Source organism: Miscanthus floridulus, chromosome 17, assembly GCF_019320115.1.
Source record: "Miscanthus floridulus cultivar M001 chromosome 17, ASM1932011v1, whole genome shotgun sequence".
Taxonomy (NCBI): domain Eukaryota; kingdom Viridiplantae; phylum Streptophyta; class Magnoliopsida; order Poales; family Poaceae; genus Miscanthus; species Miscanthus floridulus.
This window is the reverse complement of record NC_089596.1, coordinates 80,380,903-80,405,403: the sequence shown is the minus strand read 5'-3', so window position 1 is coordinate 80,405,403 and position 24,501 is coordinate 80,380,903. Positions and strand designations below refer to the sequence as shown.

The window sequence follows — 24,501 nt, the reverse complement described above, 5'->3', positions numbered from 1 at the left end:
GATATACGCATGCACATATATGCCGTCACGAACCTGCTGATGTTACTTTTCTGGATTAAACCAATAATAAAAATGCCTAAATTTCTAACTTCTCCAGCAATACTGACCCAAATAGAAGACTCATTGGCTAGAATGCGTCGCGCCGTGGAAAAAGGTCACGCGCCTATTTTTGTTGTTTTCTAACAGAAAACGCAAAAGAAGATACACTGATAGCTTCATCTCACTCTCAGCGGTGCATGCAGGGCATGGTCCCCACGGGTCTGGTCTTCCTTTCTCTCAGCAACGAATGGACAGGAGCAAACGGAGTGTACGAGCGGCGCCCAGATGCATGCAAGCGCGGGCCCCACACGCACTCTCCTTCTCACATGAACTACAGAGCACCAACAATCGGTCGACAGCGCGTGACCCATTGGCCGGAGCATGCGACGTATATTTGGGCTGCGCCTCGCCTCGCACGCATTTTGCGTCCTTGGTATGTTATCCTGTTGGAGGCTATTTTTTTGCGCTAAAGTAAGGTGAATCACACATTTTGGGTTTATGTATCATTATGGATAGGTTGTTGGAGATAGTCTCAGTCGTATTACATAGAGTTTCATCCCCAAGTCTGCCATCAGTACTTGCTGACCATTGTCGCCACAACCATCGCAACCTTAGGGCCCTTGCAAATTTCCCCAAGTGGAGGATGCCCAAGCCTCCAGAGCATTTGGGTCTAGCCGACCTCGGCCAATTGACCTTGCACTTTCCTCCCGTTAGCGTCTCAGTGCCTACCCATAGGGATTTTTTCCTCAGCCGATCTTTGTCCTTCATTATCTCTTTTGGAGCACGAAGGGATGTGAGGAAGTAGACTGCTTGCGAGGTAAGGACTGCTTTAATCAAAGTCAAGCGATCTGCTAGGTTAATTTGGCGTCCGTTCCAAAGAGTGAGCTTGCTGACCGCTTTGTCTACCAGAGGCTGGAAATCCACATGCTTTAGGCGTTGATTTTTTTTAATTTATATGCATTTTACGTTTTTAATTACAAATGTTATAATGTTATATCTGAAGTCATAGCACAGTGACTCAAAAATCCAACCACAGAATTTCATATTCCAATTTCCACAATTCTAAAAATGTTTTGGTTGATCCTTGTTTTCCTCTCTGTGATTTACAAGTTGCCATGTCCTGCTATGGCTTTGGCTCGCACTCGCAACCTCACGAGCTCAAGAACCATCCGTCGCGCAGCGTCGCCATCAAAGTCACGAGTTTTGGGCGACAGCTGCAGCGGATCCCCATCTAGATAACCTACGTCCTGTTTATTTAGATTGATGACCAAAAATACTGTTAACTAATTTAATACGAGAGAAAGCCAAATACGATCGAACGAACCTGCTGCTAATCCATCCACCACCTCATCGCTTTCGCAATCAAACGCCACCATCACGGCACGTCGGCGTCGCCAGCTGCCCTGCCGTGGGTCCCACTCCGTCAGTCGCACCGCAAAACCGCCCTCCGCGTCCCCGTCCCCGGCCGGAAACCGCGCGTGTCAACCGCCCATAGACAGCGTCGTCGGCCTGGTGCTGTAGTATGGTTCGCCACCGGATCACCAACCCACACCCTGCCTCTTCGACCGAACCAGAGCCAGAGCCAGAGCCAGAGCCGAGAGCCGAGGAGGGAAACGAAGAGGCCGCCATGGCGACGACGCGGCCGGCGCGCAGCGACCCGCACCTGCCACCCGAGGAGGCGGCGCGGGTGGAGGCCGAGGTTCGGGGCTACTTCGACAGCGTCGCGCCGAGGCGACCGGCCAAGCCGCCGCGCAGCGACCCGTCAGTGGACACCTGCGCGGAGCCCGCCGCCGTCGATGCCGGGGACCACGACTTGCCGGAGCTCCGCAAGCTGCGCGACCTCGAGGCGAAGCCCCAGGTCAGAGACTCAGAGCTCTGCCTCTTTTTTTTTCCCCACCTTCCTAGCACAGTAGCACTGGAGTTTTTGCTTCGTGTTTGACTGTGGAAATCGATCGGTCGGAGTGAGCGTGATGCCTTGTCGTGTGTAGAAACTGGTGTTGGACGGAGGAGCAGGGGATGTGGACGGCGAGGAGGAGTATGTGGAGACGCGGTACTACGATGGACTCATAGGCATCGACAAGCAGCATCACACGGTAAGCTTTGAGTATACCTGTGTGTGCACTCTTCAAGGAAAAAGTTGTCTACAAAATTTACAAATAGTTGATGTGTCATGCTGCTGTGATAGGATTTGTGGCTAATATATGCCACTTTTGTTTCTCTCCTTGTTATTCATAATATTTTTTTGAGGAATTGTTATTCATAATAGTGATGTTGTAATTTCGAATTTATCGGCATATGCAAAATGGCAGAACTTTTTTTTTCTCCATTATCTTAAGAAAAAGATACGCCATGCTGCTGTTATCAGGAAGCCGCCAGTAAGTTGGCCAAGTTTGTAGGTGCTGTTTAAGGATTTGTGTAAGTTATAATTCTATGTTATTCTGGATCCTTCTGAGGGTAATCAATCCATCCATAGTTACTTATTGTCCTTTCTTTGATCTTTCCATGTTAATTACATCTGCTGTCTAGTGTGAGATAGCTTTTGAACTCTTGATTGCAATCCTCCAATCATAACTGCTTCCAAGAATTAAGTGTTTGTTCACACAAGAGCGCCTTGATCAACATCGAACTGAAAAAAGATTTAATATTTTTGAATTTGCTTGCAGAAATGAGCGCGGTAGCCAGAGAACCAAGAGTCAACTACCATTTTACTAGTTTTCCAGTCCTCTTTTAGCACGCTTGCTACTAGAGTCAGTAGCTGTTTCCTTGGAAAGTGCTATGGATTAGGTTGCCAAATGAATCTGGAAATCAGGTTATCTTTAACATGTTAAGTACTCCCTTCATTCCAAATTATAGTTCACTTTGGCTTTGTCCAATGTCTTAAGTCAAACTTCTCTGACTTTGACTAAGTTTTAAGAAAAATGTGTTAACATCTACAAATTCAAATAAATGCACTATCAAAACATCTTTTTTCAAGGAAAATTTAATGAAACAAATTTGATGTTATAGATGTTGGTGCATTTTTGTATGAAGTTGTTCGAGGTTAGAGAAGTTTGACTTAGGACAAAGCCATAGTGAACTAGAATTTAGAATGCATGGAGTGTGTGTTAATCGCAAAATTTGATGGGTTCTGAAGATTGCTTTTTGAAATTAATAACACGAGCATGGCTAGTATTTCTTTGCCAGAAGAGTTTCAGAATAGGAGTGCAAAGAACATTTTCTTAATGTTAAATGCAGTATGTGAAACCAAGAAGCTGTATAGTAAGCCAATGGTCGAACCTTGAGTCTCCACATTGGTTATTTCTGATATGCATGGGTAACATGGTTTTACTAATGAGGAAGATAATTAATTTTGGAACCTTAGAACTGTAGGTTACTAGTTATCAACGTGTCTGTTCAATTGTTCCTCAACACCTATTTTTCCAATAGTGATAAGGACAACAGTTGCATTCTCCTATCTTTAGCATAGTCAGACTTGCTTTATGCATTAGTGTGGTATTAGTGGAATGACATATGTGACACATATCAGCGTTTGGTCATCAATTCTTTAGCATAGTCAGACTTGCTTTATGGCTTAAGTTCTAGTACTAGTATGGTTTTAGGGGGAACTGAGATAACAAAATGATACAGCTGCTTGCATATCGCGGAAAAGAAATTACAGCTGCTTGCATATCGGGAAAAGAAATTACAGCTGCTTGCATAGAGGAGCTTTGATAACTAAATGAGCATTAGGTACTTACTATGAACTCAGAGGTTTCAATATCTTGGCCTTTCTTGGTGCTTGGTATTACCAGACCAAGAGTAATATGCATGATTTTTTTTCCTGTCTTGGCAGTTCTAGACAGTCCTAACGAGGACAATTTAGTCTTGCATTCTAATTTAGTATCATTTCGTCACAGTTTGCCCTCTGTAGCATCGTTCTGGGGATATGTTCAACTCAGTTACATTTGTTTGCAGACTGGCACAGGCTTTATCAAAGTGGAGAGACCCAATGGTAGCGTCTTCAGCGCGACGACTAATGGGTACTCATCTGCCAGCCTTGTCCGCTGCACGAGCAATCCTGCAACAAATGATTGGATACCATCTTCTGAGACGGTATGGCTACCAACCAAAACATCAGCGAGCAGGTCAGCAACAAGCTACATCTTGTGATTTCTAACTGTCCTTTTAATTTTGCAGGTCATCCCTGCTTCGAACAAGCCCAGCAGGAGCGACTCCTGACCGGACTTTCCTCCTTCAAGTGCTGTGAATTGCTTATCTATCTTTTCAAAGATAATAAAATGCACTGCTTCTGTGTGATAGACTGATAGTAGTGTAGTGGAGGACGAGCAGAGGTCGAGACTCGACACTCTAGAGGTACTGGCAGGAAATCATATTGCTGCGCGCACATGTTTGAGACGAGATGTCACTATTTGAACGAAGAATGTGTACCGGTGCCTTGCTGTACCTGTACACTACTGTTTTGAGTGTTGACAATGAACTACAGACCCTGAATGAATGTGACTATGTGAGTAGTTTGGTACTTTGATTGATGGCCAGGTGTGCAGTGTGCCCCGTCCTGATATGAATCTTTGTGCAAGATGATGCGTCTGTGTAATATAGGGATCAGTTGGCTCCTGGCAAGAGGGCCGTGGGACCTAGTGCGGGCCGGCCAGTCCCACCAGAATCGTCGTCGATTGAGCCTTCGACCGCCAGGCCCATCCACACTATCAGACTATGAGCATGAAATGGCCCGTTCAACAGCCACAGCTCCTAGGTTACAGCTCCTAGGATGGCTTAATGGGCACATTACTTTGGATGCCTGTGCCCACAAAAAGTATCAAAACCAACCATTAATCGTAATGGAACTTTGTGCAAAGTTTCCATGTGATGATATGAGTTACTATCCTTTGATCTCTTATAATACGCCAAACATCTTTCCAATTGAAATGGAAAATGTTTACCGGAAAAAAATTATACATCCAGAATGAGCCTAATAAAAGCATAATCCCAAGGCGGATACTTGACATGTTCTCCCTCGCCCAAGTTCGTCGCAAGGGAAATGAAAGCCAACATTTTCTTTATCAGACAAGAATTGCGAGCAAATAAAACACCACATTCTTACAATTGCTCAAGATATCCTCTTTTAGCTACTAGGTATATTTGTTAATTAAAGATCCCATTACTAATTCGAATAAAAGAATAGAAATGGGTGCTAGGGTTATGAATTTATAATCATGTAATCAACTCAATCATTAGATTATAAGTTCATTCCATATCGGAGCAGAGCTTGCCATTTTGTATTCTCCGGTTTAGAAACTTTTCTATAACCTAAATGATTTAATAATTTATTTATTTTAATTACAATTTTTCCGTTGGATTTCACTCTACCATTGGCGTTGGTATACAACAATCTTGGATGGGTTCCTAACAAGCTAATTTTCACTATCTTTGTTTTGTAGTTTTCATGTGTTTTTAGACACATGTTTGAATTTATCAGTCACTTGAATATTTAAGAGAAATAATTTGACTGTTCAATTTTTTATTTTATTAGTAGTCTTATTGTAGATTTTACATTGTGATGAGTCTTGTTTTGAGGAATGCATTAAGTAATCAATTTTTATTATGATATCTCCTACAACTAAAAAGAACAAAACAAAGACAACCGAATAGTGCGATAATTTTCGGGTCGTCGCTCTGCCTCTCCCTCATACGATCCCGCTGAGTTACCCTCGCGAACTGATTTTTCTTCCCCACCCGACGTGCGTCACACGGTTCTCTGCCTCCCTCACCGGTTTTCCCGGTGTCGCGGCCGATTTTACTTCCCACCCACATGGAGGCTCCATCCAGCGAAAAAGGAAGGGTTTTTTGATTCATGCCATTATAATTCTCGAAGTTCTGAGATTTGCCATTACTATTCGTCTACCCCGAAGCATGCCATTATAATTTTTGCATACGTTGAAATATGCCACACTCTACACCCACAGAATGCTTGGGCCCGCTCGCAGGCTTATGTGGCATACACTGGACCGTATCCGTCCGTCTTTCGTTCCTCAAGTAAACGGCTCGGTTACCTCCACCATCTCCTTAGTCTCACTCTCCCGCACTGCCCCTCTCTCTTGCCCTCGCTCGAACCCTAACCCGGTGGTGGTGGTGGCGACTTCGGCGATGGCGGCGACGGCGAACCCAACGGTGGTGCAGCGCAGCAGGGACCCGACGACGGCGACGCAAGGGGCTCATGGATATGAGCTTGAGCTCCACCACTGGTGGCACCACAAGGGGGTAGGCCCCCCTACTGGACTGCCCCAATTGCCATGTTCCTCTGATCCGAATCCAGAGCAAGCAACCAAACTCGTTGAACGAGTGGTTTGTGAAGTGCCCCAACAACGAAAAGGTGAGGATTTGCGGTGTTTTTTGATTTTTTCTGATTTGGTTTTAGTTGAACTGATCTAGGGTTAGCAGGGTGATCCAACAATGTGTGGATGGATCCAGTCTGAGGAACAGTACGAGGCCTTTGTGCGATTAGAGGTTCAAAAGAAAGGGAAGCAAATTCAGAAGCAGGTGCCATTTCATGGTGGAGATGACATTGGTGATTTGAAGGAACAACTAGCTGAAGTGTAGCAGAGACTGGATAGTGTTGTCAATGAAGTTTGGAAAATGAAGATGCAAACCGGTGTGTGGCCACTTGGTGATGTTCGTCTGAGGCAGGACAGTGTTAGTGAACCAAGGCAGGATTTGGGTCATAGGAAATTGCAGATTGTGTTGGATATATCTGTTGTTGTAGGTGTGCTTGTTGGTGCACTGCTAGGTTTAGTTGTTGCCCAAATGTTTAAGTGACTATGAATCAGTCTTAATGTAATGAATTGAGAATGAATTAATGGATGGATGGATGTTGCTTGAAGTTATGTGTTTGTTGTCTAACTATGATGCAATGTGACTTGATTGTAGTCATAATTTGAGCAGCATTGTGGCATTGATCTTAGGCCGAATTTCAGCAGCATTTTGCAATGATTTTAGTTTTAATTTCAGCACCATTTTCACTTGATTTTAGTCAGAATTTTAGCATGACTTTGACTTGATTTTAGTCAAGATTTCAGCAACATTTTGACATGATTTTGGTAGCATTTCAATGTCCACATTACACATGACAATAGAGTAGCAAGGCCATTAGTATAGTAGCAAGTACATTACTTAATATTGTTTATTACCAGCCCCCAGAAAGGGCATTACCAGAGTACCAACAACATTTCACAAGCCAACAGTTCACTAACAGCACACACAGAAGGGCATACGTTCCAGGGTTTAAAAGCTAGCCACAAGCACTACTACTTAATTTTTATATTTGACCAAAAGCTGGCCACAAAGTTCAAAAGCAGGCCACATCAAGCCACACACTGGCTATCATACAAATGCTTTTGACATTCAGTCACTAGCTATCGAAAACCAGCTGCCTCATGCTGCTGACAACAGTTGCTGGTGGATCAACTATAGCCTTCTTCAGCTTCTTCTTGACAGGGGTCTTTTTCTTGTAGGGCTCTCCTGTTACCTGCCACCCTCTGTAGGAGCATTTGTGGTTCTATAGGTCCACAGTCTACCTTTTCTGATTGTTCCACTCATCTAGGATGGTGACTTCAGCAATGTCATCATCACTAACTTTCACCTTGACCACCTTCAGGTGCTTGCTAATCAGGCTGAGGTCCTTCATCACACCTGGGAGGATATCCTCCCACTGCCTAGCAAGCTTCTTCCTCAAATACCTCTTCTCCATTATAAGCTCCCTCAACCTATCTACCAGCTTCATGTATCAATAAACCTTTGAACTTCTTGACCTAGTGCATTGAAACTTTCTGACACATTATTGGTCAAGTAATCACACTTGCTATTCTCTGATAACCCACATCTATACCATATCCTATTGTGATGAGTCTCAAGATACTCTATAGTTTCTAGAGGAAACTCAAATATCTTCTTCATGTGCCACTGGAATAGGCCTTGAGTGTAACTTCTAGTAGCAGGGTAGAGGTGGTCTGTGAATACATCACCTAGAGTAGTGCTTCATAAAGTTGCTATACAAATGTCTCATGCATTCCCTGTTTTTCTGCTATTGGGAAAACTACTCCAATTGCTTTCTCTAGCCCTTTGCATGCATCTGAACAGATTACTAGGTTTGGTACATCACCAATTGCTTTGTGTAGTTGCTCCAAGAACCACTTCTAGTTGTCTTTAGTTTTTGAGTAAAAATGCCATAAGCTACATGATACAACCAATTATGTCCATCTACACTGGTTGTAGTTGCCAGCTGCCCTCTATACTTACTAGTCAGACTAGATGCATCTATACCTAGAAATGGTCTGCATCCAACAATGAATCCATCAACACAAGGTTTTAGAGCTACAAAAACCCTCTTAAACTATTCTTCTTACCAATCTTATCAAGCTCTATCTCTACTAGGCTTCTAGGGGACACCTTTTCAATCTGAGCAGCCCAATTAAATAGCAATTGAAAACTTTCCTCATATTTACCATGAATTTGTTCTAATGCTACCTTCATACCTGACCAAGCATTTGAATACTTCAGTTTGATGCCACAGTCCTCTTCCAACTTATCCTTGCAATCTTTTGGGCCTTTAGTTGGGTTCTTCTTCAACCAATCTCCTAACCTATCTGCACACCAGCCCTATGTTGCCATCTTGCCTTCTTTGAGTTTTGTAGTTGGACAATTGTGCTCTGCTGGTAATACTTTGATCTGCACTAGAGACAACAAGTCAGGTAAAGCAAAAAATTACTTAAAATGACTAGAGCACAAGTGCATACCTCTATTGTCTTGCCATCATAAATTCTAGATGCATGTATGCGCCAAGGACATCCTTGGGCTTTGCACCTTGCAATAAACCATGTCGGGTCTATTTTTAAACCAGCAAATTTGAAGCCTGTTTTCATAGCATAGTGCCTGATAGCTTTCCTGGATGCTACAATATCAGGAAATAACTCTCCCTTCATAATCTTGGGATTTTTTGGGTCATAGATGACATGGATCTCCTCAGGATCTGCATCATTAACCTCTGCATCAACATCATGAACATTTTCATCAGCAACAATAGGAGGTGGAGGTGAATATCTATTAGGCTTGAACTGTTAGGTGGCTGTGTAGGTGTTATTGGTATGTACATCCCCTCATCATCATAACCCACATACTCTTTAGCATTATCAAACAAGTCTAGCTCCCTGTCAGGCTCCAGTTCAGGCTCAACTTCAGCCTTCAAGGGAACCTCTAGTGCATCAGCTGGCTTAACTTTAGTTTGGCTAGCATTACTGTCAGCAGGATTTGGGTTGTCAGTGCAAATGTCAGGAGGAATGACACATATAGGCTCTAGTGCGTCAAACTCATCAATAGAGGAAATAGATTTCTCAAACACTCCTACAACAATTTTGCAACTCATCTGATCCTTATACATCTCAAACATGTCATTCATTTGGAATTGGTTTTCTAGTCTAACATCTTCACACAACCTTTTGTCAAAGAACCAAGCACATGCACACTAGCTAGGAGACCATTTGATAGCATTGTTCAAGCTGGTCATCAACAAATCAAAGGAAAACAAGCCTATCTCCACATCCCACTTTATCGCATTGCCCTTTGTGTAAGCTTTCCTACCCAAAGAGTCTGTCATATAGAATGCTTCCACTTTGATGCCTAGCGAAAATAGTGGAACCCTAGCATCATCCAAATCCCATCAAATTGAGGCCATCACTAATGCAAATGCATAGATCGAGGCCTAATCTACTCATTTCAGTGCTCATGAAGGAGAGACAAGTACCTTCCATCGCTATCCTCCATCCACGGTGACCTGTGCGGGCATGCGTCAGCCATGGACTCACCCGTTACTCCATCGCCGACCTTCAATGAGCCCCCTTGCACCGCCGTCATCCGGTCCCTGCTACACCGTGCCACCATCGGGTTCGCCACCGCCACCATCGCTGAAGTCACCACTAAAAGCATCTAGGCCCCTAGTTGGGTTTTGGCGGTTAATGACAACACAAGATTACTATGACTAACGTGTGTTTTATAGAGGCAATTTGAGTTAGGTCATGGTAATAATGATTAATTGGACAATTATGGTTTTCATGCCCCTATCAATGGAAATCGTTTCGGTTTTCAAAGGATAGACGACAAGGTTAAGGATGGACTAGTTCTAAGTGTCATTTGGCGTTGGAGAGACACTTAGAGTAGTTTAGGACTTTATTTTTCCTTTGACCATACTATTAAGGGGGGTATGAACTAGTATCTTAACCTAGGTAAGTCTAACGGTTTAGGTGTGGTGCACACTTATCAAACTTAGCACTAGACAGCCCAAAGATCAGTTGGAGTCAACCTCATTCACAAAGGATTTTGAATTGGAAGTGAATGGAGGAAAAATTTGATGACCGGATGTTGGAGTTTTATCGACCAGACGCTGAGGCGTCGGGTCCGGTTGGTATTGGCGCCTACACAGCCAAGGTCTAAGACGACCAGATGCTAGATGGTTTTTGGAACCGGACACGCCGCTAGTCATATCTGTAGCAGTGGGGTCACGGTTCTCTGCAGGATCAGATGCTGAGGAGTAAACGATCAGACTTTGGGTTTGCAGTGTCCGGTCCACATCAATAAGGTCCTAGAGAATTTCAGCGATTGAACACATTAGGTGGGTGTTGACCGGACGCTGGTCGGTGTCAGGTCACTCCAACGGCTATTTCTGACTAGGTCGCATAGTGCAGCTGTGTTGTACTAACCAGCACGTCCGGTCACATGGACCTACATGTTCGGTCACCTCGTGTAATGCTAAGTTGGACAATAATGGCCATGCTTTGGATGGGGGAGTATAAATACTTCTCCTACTCATCCAACTTAGCTCACTTGCCCTTTGGTTCAGTTGAGAAACACCTTTGGAGTGCAAGGAAGTGCAAGAGCCTAGTGGGGTGATTGAGATTTGAGAATCCAAGATTAAGAACTCCATTAGTGCATAGGGAGTAGCAAGTGTGCATCCACCTTTCTCATTAGGCTTGTCTTGGTCAAGTGAGAGTTTGTGCTTGTTACTCTTAGTGATCGCCATCACCTAGATAGCTCAGTGGTGATTGGAAGCTTGGTGATCATCCAACAGAGCTTGTGGATGACCCAAGTCATGGTGTGAGTGGTTGTGGGTGATTCACTGTGATAGAGTGTCGAAGAATCCACCCGTAGAGAGCACTTGATCCTTGCGCAGATCAAGGGGAGCTACACCCTTGCATGGGTGCTCCAACGAGGACTAGTGGGGAGTGGCGACTCTTCAATACCTCAAAAAAACATCGCCATGTTCCTTTCCCTCTCTTTACTTTGAGCATTTACATTTGAGCAATTCAATTTATGTCTTTACATTCTTAGAATCGCCATGCTAGAGTAGGATTGGAATATAGGGTGCAAAACTTTTGTGCAGTAGAACAATAGAAACACTTGTAGGCATAAGGGGGTGAAATAGGCTAAGTGTAGGGCTTAGTTATTGCAAGAAATTTAGAATTTGCCCAATTCATCCCCTCTTGAGCATCTTGATCCTTTCAATTAGTATCGGAGCCTCGTGCTCCTTAAATTAGGCTTAACCACCTAGAGCAAGATGTCCCATGGGGATGGACCACCTTCTGTGTTTGAGTGCTTAGAACCACCTCAGATGCATGCAAGGTGTACCTAGAGGCTTTAGATGTTAGAGTGCTTAGAGCTGCCTCACAAGACTTCCCAAAACCTAAGGAGCCTGCCAACCTTTAAGGTGATGAGGTTCACTATGAGAAGTGGAATGCAAAGGCTAGAAACACCCTCTTTAGAGGCCTTTGCAAGGATGTCTTTAACCATGTGCGGAACCACAAAGATGCCCATTCACTATGGTCAAACATTTGTGTGCTCCATGAGGGAACAAAGAGTGAGCATGAGGAACGCTATCACCTTGTGATGAAGAAGCTTAATTCATTTGAAATGCTTCCTAATGAAAATGCTAATGAAATATATTCTCGCTTGATGTTCTTGTAGAGGAGGTCAATGGGCTTGGACTCACTCAAATGCAACCATCCGATATTGTGAGAAAGATCTTGAGTGTCCTTCCCATTGACAAGTATGGGCATATTATGACAGTGCTTCATCAAGGTGATCTTTCCACCACTACGCCAACTCAAATATTGGGGAAGATCAATGCACATGAGATGTACATGCACATCACTCCATAAGATGGCTCTTCTTCCACCAAGAAGAAAAATTTGGCATTCAAGGCTAGCCAAGAGAAGAGGGGCAAAGCAAAAGTTGATCATGATAGCTCAAGTGATGATGAGATTGATGATGCAAGCCTTGCTCTCATGGTGAGAAGAACCGCCAAGATGCTCAAAAAGGTCAACAAGAATGGTGTCAAGTTTGATAGAAAGAAGAAGTTATTCACTAGTAGCAAGAGGAAGCACATCTCTAAAATGGATTGCTACAATTATGGACAACTTGGTCATCTAGCTCATCAATGCCCCAAGCCCAAGAAAGACAAGTACAAGAAGTATAAGGGCAAGAAAGATGACTCAAGTGATGATGATGATGAGAAGAAGAAGAACAAGCCATACAAGAAGAAGGATGGCAAGAAGAAGGAATATCACAAGAAGAAGAATGGCAAGGCTTAGATCATTGGTGATTGGCTCATGGACATTGAATCATCAAGTTGCTCATTCAGTGATGAAAGTGATAATGAGAAGGAGAAGGTGGCCGCTCTTGTGATTGGGACTTCACTACCTCTACCACCATCGCCGCCATCATCCTCTACACACCTATGCCTTATGGCCAAGGGTGATCAAAAGGTACATGATGATGATAGTAGTGGTGATGAAAATGGTAGTGATAGTGATGAAGAATTTGAGTCACCTTCATATGATGATCTAGTTGTCTTACTAAATGACTACACTAAAATCATAAGAAAGACAAGAGCTAAAAATGAAAAGCTAAAACTTGAGAATGTGTCTCTTTTAGCAAAATATGACATAGCCAAAAAAGCTTGTTGTGAGCTTAGAGAAGAAAATGGAATTGTGTCATCCAAACTCAAGGCGCTCAAAACTTCTAAAATGGAACTTAGAGAAAAACATGATAAACTTGAGGGGATACATGTTAACATTCATCGTAAACCATCAATATAACTTATATAAATGCATAACAAGGATCACCAACATAGGTCCAGGGGTTTAAACTAATAAATTCTATGAGTTTTGGTGAATCTATGTTTGCAGGAGGATTTAATCAGAAAACCATCCAGGTGGACCTATTCGTCAAAGTAAATCATGCTTAACCACGGCGTAAACAACTCTAGAAGGTTCTAGAAGACCCTAGAAGACTCTCCATCAAGTTTCAAGCCGAGAGGCTAATAGGGGGCCGATCGGCCCCACCCCTAGGGCGGCTGGCTTGTGGGCCCCACATGTTAGGCTCTCCTTTCTATGTCGGTTCTCCACCACCTTAAAGATCGCATCTACGCCATTTATTCAAGTCGTTTTGATCCGAGGGTCCAGAATTGACGCTACCCCCTTTATATACGGCCCTGTACCCTCCTCCCTAGAGCCATCTTGAAAACCCTAATTTATATCTCTCATTCAGATCAACACACACCAGGAGGATTAGATCTAGAGCTCTCTAATGTAGTAGATTAGTAGCTCGGGAGTGAGGGTCGAGTTGGGCGCATGCTCAAGTTCTGGATCTAGTCTTGGAGCCTTGACAAAGCCTTGTATCTTCACTTCTACATCTTGTAAGACTTATTATCAATTTGTCATATTCCTATCTACATGGCTATGCTGACTTTGAATATATATCTTGCTTAGTTGAGGTTATCTTCACTTTTGTGTGCGGGTTCATAGAGCGCTTAGCCTGCTAGTTTATCGATTGGGTTAAGTAGCCAAGCCATGTGTAAGCATGGTGCTTATACGATGCTCTACCCATGAATACACCCTGTGTGGTAGAACCTCCTAAGTTATAGGGCCCACATGCACCTATCACTGTCCGACGACCTTTGACATTTATGCATATGTTTCCATTAACTTAAAAAGACTGTCGGGTGTCCTCGGGGAACCCCGAATCATCCACGATTTCTGAGCAGGATCCCGTTACAGAGTCATTGCAGTATTACAACTTTTATTTAAATATCAACACCAGAGTAAAAACAGCAGAAGTCTTACGATAACATAGTTTACAAACTAGTTGTTTCAAATCTTACAAACTAAGTTTGATAATTATTACAAACCATAGTAGTAGTGGAGTGGCATAATTAATATATACATAACACACAAAATAAGCATCCTGCCCAAGGATCACACATTTACTTCTCATCGTCAGAACGAACGATAGTCATGCAGCATGATCCAAAACAGATCTGCTCATGAGGCTCACCTGCAACAAGGGTCAACGAACCCTGAGTACAAAAGTACTCAACAAGACTTAACCGAAATATTAACTGATAAACTTAGAAATGCAGGCTCAGGGATTCAAGGTATAGCTTTAACAATGAATCAAAGCTCTTTTTGCATAAAAGCTCTTTTAACAAAATTCTTTATATGGGAAACTTCATAAAAATTATATACAAAGCTGACACGATCCGTGTTGAGATCATGAAACTTTATATCCAACACCTTCACAAGCCTTATTCGAGTTCTAGTTATTAATACTACGATGATGAACAGTGAGTTGAGTCTCCATAACCGAGGAGCAACGATGATTCAAATCGATTAAACCCAGCTGGGGATTCCAGACCACACGACATATGTAGGTCCCCGACCTACATATACCAACCTACCCTCGGATCCTCTAAAACAAGAACGGGTCCACGCCACCCAAGAATACAGTACTCCGACATTCTAGCCCATGGCCACGTGGGTACACGCTATTCCTGCCATCTCTCCACTCCCAGTGCGCGAGTAGCCATTCTCGTAATAGAATTGCCAAGTTTAGGCTTACCGGAGTATGTGGTTAGTACTACAAATTCTCACCTCATGCAATTCAATAACGGACGTGCCTTAATCGACACAGGCGAAAAGAACCCGCTCACAAGGCCTCCATGTCTTGTGGCTCACACACACCGAGTCCGCCCGGTCTAGATTTATTACTCCACATTCCCATATCACATGCTATCATAATTAACCAATGTTCCATTTAAAACTTGCAGGTGGTAGGTAGTCACCCGACTTTCATCGTTCTACGCATAGCTAAGCAAAACTAGGCATATACGAGTTTAAAACCGGTAATATGGTAAATATGGAATAACAAGGGTGGTAATGCACCAATTAGGCTTTTACTTAACTCCTAATCACTTAATGCAGTAAAGGAAAGCAAAAGCGAAATTAATTTGTAAAACACAAGGTAGGGTTGTATGCATCCGGGGCTTGCCTTTGTTGATGGAAAAATCCGGTTCCTGCGACGTTTCACAAGTATTCGATCCGACCTCAACAGACGGATTAACCTTCTCAACAACTTGATTAACTACCACGTGTTCACCTTCGTTCACTACACGTAATAACAATGCCATGTTTAACATGATGCAAAATACGAAACATGATGCTCGATGATGGATACAAAATTAAGAATTTGAATATAACTTTCCTTCGCGGTACAGTTGCAAGTCAAGCAAACTAAATCTTTTTCGTAACACATACATTAATTGCCAAGGATCATTATCAACAAATGACCCAAGGTCATCACTCAATCCAAAATTTCAACAAAACCTAAATCATTAAGGTTACTATTTACTTTTATGAATTAATTATTTAATTCAAAATTATGAAATAAATCAACTTATTCTAATTGAGCTCAAAATTTTTATAAATGTTCATTACATGATAACTAAGCGGCAAAACAAATTTCATAATTTTTGGACAATTAAATAAGCCTAGAAAAATCATGGAAATCCATTTATTAATAAATTGAGCAATTTTTATCACATTTAAAAATTGCTGAAAAACAATATTTCATATTTTTCTTAAATAATATACATCACAGGGGAGTCACACAAAAATGTTCATAATTTTTGGAGCTCTAAATAAATCTACACAAAAATAACAAAAACAGACACTATTTATTTAAATCTGAAAATAGAAAAATCCATTTGAACGCTGAGTCACTGACAACCGGGTCCTACTTGTCATCTTCTACCTCGCGCTTTGACCACGGCGACACGCGCGCTGACTGGCGAAAACTCGCCAACAGCGAGCTCAACGGCGACGACCAAGGTACTGAAATGATCCCTACACCCCTACGCATCGATTGGTGGCACAATCGAGCCTCGACACTAACTGGACCAAGCACCACGACGGACATGGTGGACACGATGGCACGGCCATGCTACGCCGATGACACTAGTGCGGTAGTGATTAAACAAAGGACACAGGAAGAATCAGGAGCTCACCCCGAACGCGTTGGTGCCAAAGACCGAGCCAGAGGAGCAACAACAAGGAGGTTCGACGTTCAGCGCGAACACGACGGAGCAAAACGTCGTCGGTGATGGTGTACCGGCGGCTGCAGTGGTCAAAATGAACAACCAACTATGGAGTAAGCACCACAGCATCGAGACGAAGCCATAGGTACACAGAGCAAGGACAGCAGCTCAGTAGAGGGCGCTGGCCACGGAGATGCGCTTGCGACGGGAAGGTCGCCGGCCGTGAAGAAGAAAGACGTGGACAGCAAGTTTCCGGTGGAGATAAACTGAATTGGTGGGTCAGTTGGACGCGTAAGGTTAAGGTGGAGCTAGGACTAGCTTATCAGCGATGGTGGAGCACGACAACGACGGCACGGGCTCGCCGGAGTGGAGCAGCGGCGATGGGAAAACAGAGCAAGGGAGAAGGGCAACGACGATGGCGGCTCAGGCTAAAAAGAATGGCCAGGAAGCTTAAGGAAGCCACGACGAAGCCTTTAGCGCGCCAACGTGACGCCTAGACGGCCACGCGCGCGACGGGAAGCAAGCCGAAGCTCGCCGGCGGTGTAGCGCAAGCGGTGAACACTGTTCATAGTAATTACAAGTTTGCCATTCGCCAAAATTCACAAATTACTCTCAAATTTTCATAACAACTCAAAAATCTCCAAAAACAAAAGTTGTTCAAAATCAAAAGTTCTACAACTTTGCTTCTATAACCATCTCCTAATTCGGTCTAGATTTTGAAATGAACTTTTGAATTTGAATAGGGAAATTTAACGAATTACGGCTTTTTGAATTACTCAAAAATTTTCTAAACAACTTGAAAAACTCCAAAAACAAACTTTGTATAACTTGCCAAGCTCTACACTTTTTGCTTTTGGGCTCAACCCCAAAATATGCTTAGATTTTGAAATGGATTTTTAGGGTAGGATTTAAATGGTGAAAATCAGGGTTTTCGAAATTTTAAAACAATACAAGCATTTCAAACTTGATTCAAACAACACAATTCAACACATACAACATAAAGTAAACTTGTTTTAGTAATTGCATATCCAAGTTTTCAATATGTCCAAATGCTTTGCAATGCATATGATGTCATGGCAAGTTTTAGTATTTTAAACACCCGGGGTGTTACAATCCTTCCCCTTAAAAGAAATCTCGCCCCGAGATTCAAAGCCATAGAGTAAGTAATGGAAAAGGAAATGTGTCAATACAAAAACATCTAGAACTTGTCCATAAAACAACTGAGGTTCCTTTATAAAACACAACTTGTACCACCGAACTCAACTAACATTACTCTATTCTATATTGACGCTAGAAACTCTAGAAATTTTTCTAACAAATAATCTTCTGATTCCCAAGTACCTTCCTCTTCTGAATGTTGATTCTATTGTACTTTATAGAACTTGATTGTCTGTCTTCGAGTAACATGATCTTTCTGATCTAACACTCGGATAGGATATTCGGAATAAGTCAAATCCGGTTCTAGTTCTACTCCTTCAACTTCAACATTCTGTTCAGGCACTCGGAGACACTTCTTCAATTGAGAAACATGGAACACATCATGCACAGCTGCGAGATGTTCAGGTAACTTCAAACGATATGCCACTTTTCCATATCTCTCCAAAATTTGATATGGTCTAATGTATCGGGGTGCTAACTTTCCTTTAACACCAAAACGGTTAACTCCATTAGTGATACTTTCAGATATACAAAATCTCCTTTGTTAAATACCAATGGTCTCCGTCTTTTATCCGCATAACTCTTTTGGTGGGACTGAGCTATCTTTAGATTACTCTGTATTTGCCTAACCTTGTCTTCTGTTTCTTTCATAAGGTCAACTCCAAAGAATCTTCTCTCTCCTGGCTCAGACCAACTCAACGATGTTCTGCATCTACGACCATAGAGTGCTTCAAATGGAGCCATTCTAATGCTTTCCTGATAACTATTGTTGTATGAGAACTCGGCCAAAGGTAAGCATTCGTCCCACTTAGTGGAATAGTTAAGGACACAACACCTTAACATATCTTCAAGCACCTGATTGACTCTTTTAGTTTGTCCATCAGTCTACGGATGATAAGCTGTACTATACAGTAGTTTGGTACCTAACGAAGCATACAAGTGTTTCCAAAAGCTAGAGACAAACTGTGTACCCCTATCTGACACTATAGTCTTGGGTACTCCATGCAAACTCATGATTCTTGCTAAGTACATCTTAGCATATTGCATCGTGGGATATATTGTCTTGACTAGAAGAAAATGTGCTGACTTAGTGAGTCGATCTACAATAACCCATACTAAGTCAAATCCCTTTGATGTCTTGGGTAGACCAACAATAAAGTCCATACTTATGTCCTCCCATTTCCAAGATGGAATAGGCAATGGTTGTAATTCACTAGCAGACCTCAAATGTATAGCTTTCATCTTTTGACAAGTATCACACTTTGCTATGTATCTAGCAATCTCTATTTTCATTTTAGTCCACCAGAATCTTTGCTTCAAATCATGGTACATCTTGTTGCTTCCCGAATGGATAGATAACCTAGTAGCATGTGCCTCATCTAGAATTGACTGCCGCAACTCAGGAACTTTTGGTACCACCATGCGATCCTTGAACCATAACACATCTTCATCATCTATGCGGAAGCATTCCGCTTTTCCATTCTTGACTCTTTCCTTGATATGGGCTATACCCTTGTTTTCCTTCTGAGCAGCTATAACTTGATCTCGAATAGTAGCTTCAACAATTATGTTGGTCAAACTTCCTTGTTGAATTACTTCTACATTCAACTTCTCCATTTCTTGGCATAAATTCAAACCCATTGTTCTCACTGTCAGACAATTGCAATAACTTTTGCGACTGAGAGTATCTGCAACTACATTTGCTTTACCCGGGTGATAATGTACTTCCAAATCATAATCCTTAATCAGTTCTAACCATCTTCTTTGTCGCATGTTCAATTCTGACTGAGTAAAGATATACTTTAAGCTATTGTGGTTTGTATACATATGGCACATATTACCAAGCAGGTAATGCCGCCAAATCTTTAGAGCATGAACCACAGCTGCTAACTCCAAGTCATGAGTCGGATAATGTTCTTCATGCTGCTTAAGTTGCCTAGACGCATAGGCAATGACTCGGCCTTCTTGCATCAACACACATCCAATACCAATACCTAAAGCATCACAATAAACATCAAACGGCTTCTCAATATCAGGTTGGGCTAACACTGGTGCAGTGGTTAATAGTCTCTTCAAAGTCTGGAAAGCCTCCTCATAATCTGATGACCAGACAAACTTAACTTGGTTCTTCAACAATTCAGTTATGGACTTTGATATTTTTGAGAAATCTGGAATAAACCGACGGTAATACCCCGCCAATCCAAGAAAACTCTGAACTTGATGAACTGTGGTTGGCGGTTTCCAATCAAGCACATCCCTCACTTTGCCAGGATCAACTGCAACTCCTTCAGCTAACAAGACATGTCCAAGAAATTGCACTTCCTTAAGCCAAAAATCACACTTGTTGAACTTGGCATATAGTTGATGTTCTCTCAAACGGGTCAGAACAATTCTGAGATGTTCCGCATGTTCTTTCTTATTCTTGGAATACACTAGAATGTCATCAATAAACACCACTACAAACTTGTCTAGCTCAGGCATGAATACTGAGTTCATCAGATACATAAAATGAGCGGGAGCATTTGTCAAACCAAAAGACATCACCAAGTATTCATATAATCCATATCTTGTGGTAAATGCTATTTTGGGAATATCTTTAGGCTTTATCTTCATTTGGTGATACCCTGATCTCAAATCTATCTTGGAGAAAACTTTGGCTCCGACCAATTGATCAAAAAGCAAATCTATCCGAGGTAATGGATACTTATTCTTGATGGTCACTTCATTCAGCGGACAATAGTCAACACACAACCTCAAAGTCTCATCTTTCTTTTTCACAAAAATTGCCAGACATCCCCAAGGTGAGGAACTAGGTTGGATAAACCCTTTCTCAATCAATTCTTGTAACTGAGCCTTCAACTCGGCCAAAAATTGGTGAAGCAACTAGAAGAGCATCAACCAAAGCCACAAGTTGAGCAAGAGAAGACACCCCAAGAGCAAATTAATATCAATAATGAAGATGGTGGTGATTTGATGATAAAAAAGAAGAAAACAAGAAGGGGTGGAAAGGCAAGGCATACAATGCAAACTCAAGATGCCAAGATGATGAGCAAGAATGAAGATAAGAAGAAAAAATATGCTCACATCAAGTGCTTCAAGTGTGGAAGTATGGGACACTTTGCCTCTAAGTGTCCTACCAAGCTTGAGAAGAAGGCTCAAGCAATCCATGAGAGGCAAGGTAATGAGAAGCACCACATGAGCAAGGAAGAGAAGGCTCAATCAAAGAGAAAATGCTACTCATGCCGGAAAAGGGGATACATGGCACATTCATGTCCCCTAGGTAACACTCCTAAGCCTATTTTAATTGATGATGATTCTATGCTTAGGAATGATGATAATGGTACCTCTATGGTTACCATTGCAAAACATCCCGCTACTCATACTAAGGCTATGTCTAAGTATGTTGCTCCTAACTTGAGAGGACCCAAACTTGTTTGGGTACCATCAAAAAGTGGATGATTGATTGTAGGTACCATCGGCATTGGAAACTTGATTCAATTGATTTCATATCGATCATCATATGTTGAGTCAAGATATGAAGCCTAGTGCACATCCAAACCCAATGCCAAGTGAAAATTGAGTGAAGTCCAAGTGCTATCAACATACAAGTGTCATATTCAAGTTGGGGTGATTTATTGGAATATTTGATGGCTTGCAAAAATATTTGAGTTGAAACTTGCTAATTGGATGATCATGAGCTAACCAAGGTATATCTCTTGTTGATCATTTCATTTGGGTGCATATGAGTTGATTGAATTGGACAAATATGCAAAGTTGCTTGCTATAAGTTGATTGAATGGATAATTGATTAGTAATCAAGTTTGGATTGATTTGTATTGGATAAATTCATGAGATGACTTTTAGTAAGTGGTTTGAATGGATTTATATCTTATGGAAGTATTCAAACAAGTTAGTTTCAAGTTTGATTCATATTTGATGAAGTATAGCTTAAATTGTTAAAATCTGTCCTATATTGCAAAATCTGAGCTAGCTGTGATTTTAGCCATGTTTGAGTGATCAAAACTTATTGGATTGGCATGAAAATTGGTGTACATGCTCTAGACTTATGGTATGAGATGCTGTAGAAATTTCATGAAAATTAGATAAGAAATGCTTTGGTTTTGGAGTGGTTCTTGTCAGCTATAGTGCAGCAGTTTTCAGCATGTAGTAGTGGTGGAAGAATTAAAATCTGGTTGCAATCTTGAAGTCAAATGAATCTCAAATTTTTAAAGCTACTAGATAACTTAGTAATGCACACCTCCACCAAATTTTGAGGTATTTGGATTTTTACTTTGGGAAATATGCTTATTCCTTTGAAGGGTACAGAATCTGTTAGAAAAGTGACAAATATTGGATTGATCTAGAGTCACTTTGATTGAAAGGTCCTCAAGTTGGAAACATATTTATAAGTGATTGAGGTACCTAAGTTTGGTTTTGAGATGATCTAGAAGCATGACAAGCAAAGAGTACAAGGCCATTTGATTGTGGAGTATACTTTGCACACTTTTAGTACTCAAGATGATGATCAAGATCAAAACTCAAGTTGAAGATGAAATTTAAGTTCTAGATATGATTGTAGATCATTTGGTAGAAAGAAAAGGACTTAAACAAGTAGAAACAAAAAGACTTAAAGAAGGAATCAAGGTTACTCATCAAGTTAAGTCCATCACTTGGATCAATCAATCAAGCTATTTCAAGTAAGTCTCAAGAATGGTTCTTTAGAGAGAGGTCACTTCTCCCTAGTGTAGGGGCTTGCCGCCTATGTGTAGGTAAACCAAGTATGGTACTTAGAAGGCTAACATAGAAGTGGTGATCCAAGGAATATTTGAGATGCTTAGTTGAAAAAATCAAAAGGGTTGATAAAAAAAAACAAGCAACACCCAAAAGAGAGCTAGTCATGATATTTCAAGTGATACTCCAAATAATTCTCTCATGCAAGCAAAGATCAAAAGATGAAGCAAGCCAACCACAACAAGAAAGTGCACTTGATCGTAAGTGGTATTCATTTCATATGGGTGAATAATGGAATTCAAAATGGTATCTATTGGTCTTCACTAAGCCTATAATTGGACTTCACATTGCTATTGGAGTAATGAATTGGAATCTATGTGACTATCCTCTACTCCAACATAGCAAAGGTATCATTGCAATGTGCATGATCATTTCATCCCTTACTAGTATGCGGTTAGTGCATATAGTACATGCTTCATAGGATCATGCATAACAAATGAAATGTTCAAATTCATAGCCTACCACTATTGCTTGAATGATTACTTGATCTAGTGGTTAGTATATGAATTTGTTCATGAGCTAGTGAACCCAAGTACTTGATTTAATTTGAATTGCTAACAAGAGACAAGTACAACATTGGCAAGATAATCCTTGCAAGAGGTGTGAAGAAGCTTGTCATTGGTTCAAACCGGACTTGGAAGCTTAGGCAAATCAATTTAGTTTAAGTCAACCATAGAAGCTCATGATAGTGATAAGAGTACAAGCACAAGACAACAATGCAAATGGATATCTAGTTTGTTTGTTTTAAATGGTATCTAGACTCAAGTATTTCATCAAGAATCTACAAGTGATGTCTAGATCAACTCACAAGTGATATCCTATAAGTAGTACTCATAAAGAAATGTGTTCAAGAAATGATTTATATTGACAAATCCAACAAGTGGTTCCATACTAGAAAATTCTTTCAAATGGTATCACATCTACACGTGGTATCAATCATGCAAGATGATGGTTCCACAAGTGATCCTCAACTTTAAGTGATCATCAAATGAAGAATGCATCCCTCACCTACAAGAGCTCAAGTGTATCAAATGGATGACCCATGCTATTATATAAGGGGAGGTGTCCCACAAATTGATATTAAGATCAAAGATCCTATATGTGGTATCTCAAGAAGCCCTACACAAGATACAAGTGGTACAAGTTACAAGTGGTGTCTTCAAGTGGTGTCATTCCAACAATCAAGTGATGTCCATAAAAAATGCAAGTTTCAAGCCTCAACCATCTACCCCAAATGTATACCTTTGCATCAATGAGAAGCACACCTTTTATGGAAATTGATGACAAAGGGGGAGAGATTGTACAAAGATATGAAAGCTTTGAGATTGAGATTGAACAAGGGGAAGAGATAAGATAAAGAGGGAGCGACATTGGAGAAAAGAGATGGATCAAAATTCTTGGATAAGAGAAGCACACAAATAGGGGGAGCAAGCTCATGAACTTTGATTGATTGCATTTGATATGTGCATATTCATGTGCTTGCTTACATTGCATAAGTTCTTGAATTCAATATGCATGTTTGTGTGGTGTATACTAGTTATAGAACTTGAATAATGATATGATAACTAGCATGCATAGGATGATAGCTAGACACTTGGTATGCTTTACAAGTAATGCTAGTACCTTGGTTTTAATATTGATCTCACGAGGTATCTAGTGATTTTATTTCCAAGTGATATCTAGCTAACCATGGTGCTAATGATGAACTTAAAGGTGCAACTCCGATTGGTATCACGCTTCAAAGGTTTACTCTATACACCTTAGCATCATTCGGTAGTAATTACTCTCCCACAATTTCAATCTATGCATATGTGCGAGCTTCAAATCAAACACTCTAGCACATATGTGGGGGGGAGCTAATACTACCATTTTGGGTTTGTGGTACTTGTCCAAAATCCTTTACACATGGTAAAATTGCTTGGGCAAGCAACATGAATCCAAAAGAGCTTAATTTCCATATCATTGTAGAGTTGTCATTAATTACCAAAAAGGGGGAGATTGAAAGGTCCTTGTGTGGTTTTGGTAATTGAGTGACAACCCTAGATGGACTAATTGTGTTTATATAAGATACACAGGTGATTAGTCCATGGGAACATGTG

At 41.4% G+C, this 24,501-nt stretch overlaps 1 protein-coding gene across 1 annotated transcript; it reads left to right on the top strand.

The window, feature by feature from the left end:
* The first annotated feature begins 1,555 nt into the window (after positions 1-1,555).
* LOC136517510 (uncharacterized) lies at positions 1,556-4,560 on the top strand. The gene is made up of 4 exons (XM_066511084.1): positions 1,556-1,897; positions 2,028-2,132; positions 3,994-4,131; positions 4,216-4,560. The coding sequence occupies exons 1-4, from the start codon at positions 1,562-1,564 to the stop codon at positions 4,255-4,257; spliced, it is 621 nt and encodes a 206-aa protein (XP_066367181.1). The 5' UTR covers positions 1,556-1,561; the 3' UTR covers positions 4,258-4,560.
* Positions 4,561-24,501: the final 19,941 nt, after the last annotated feature.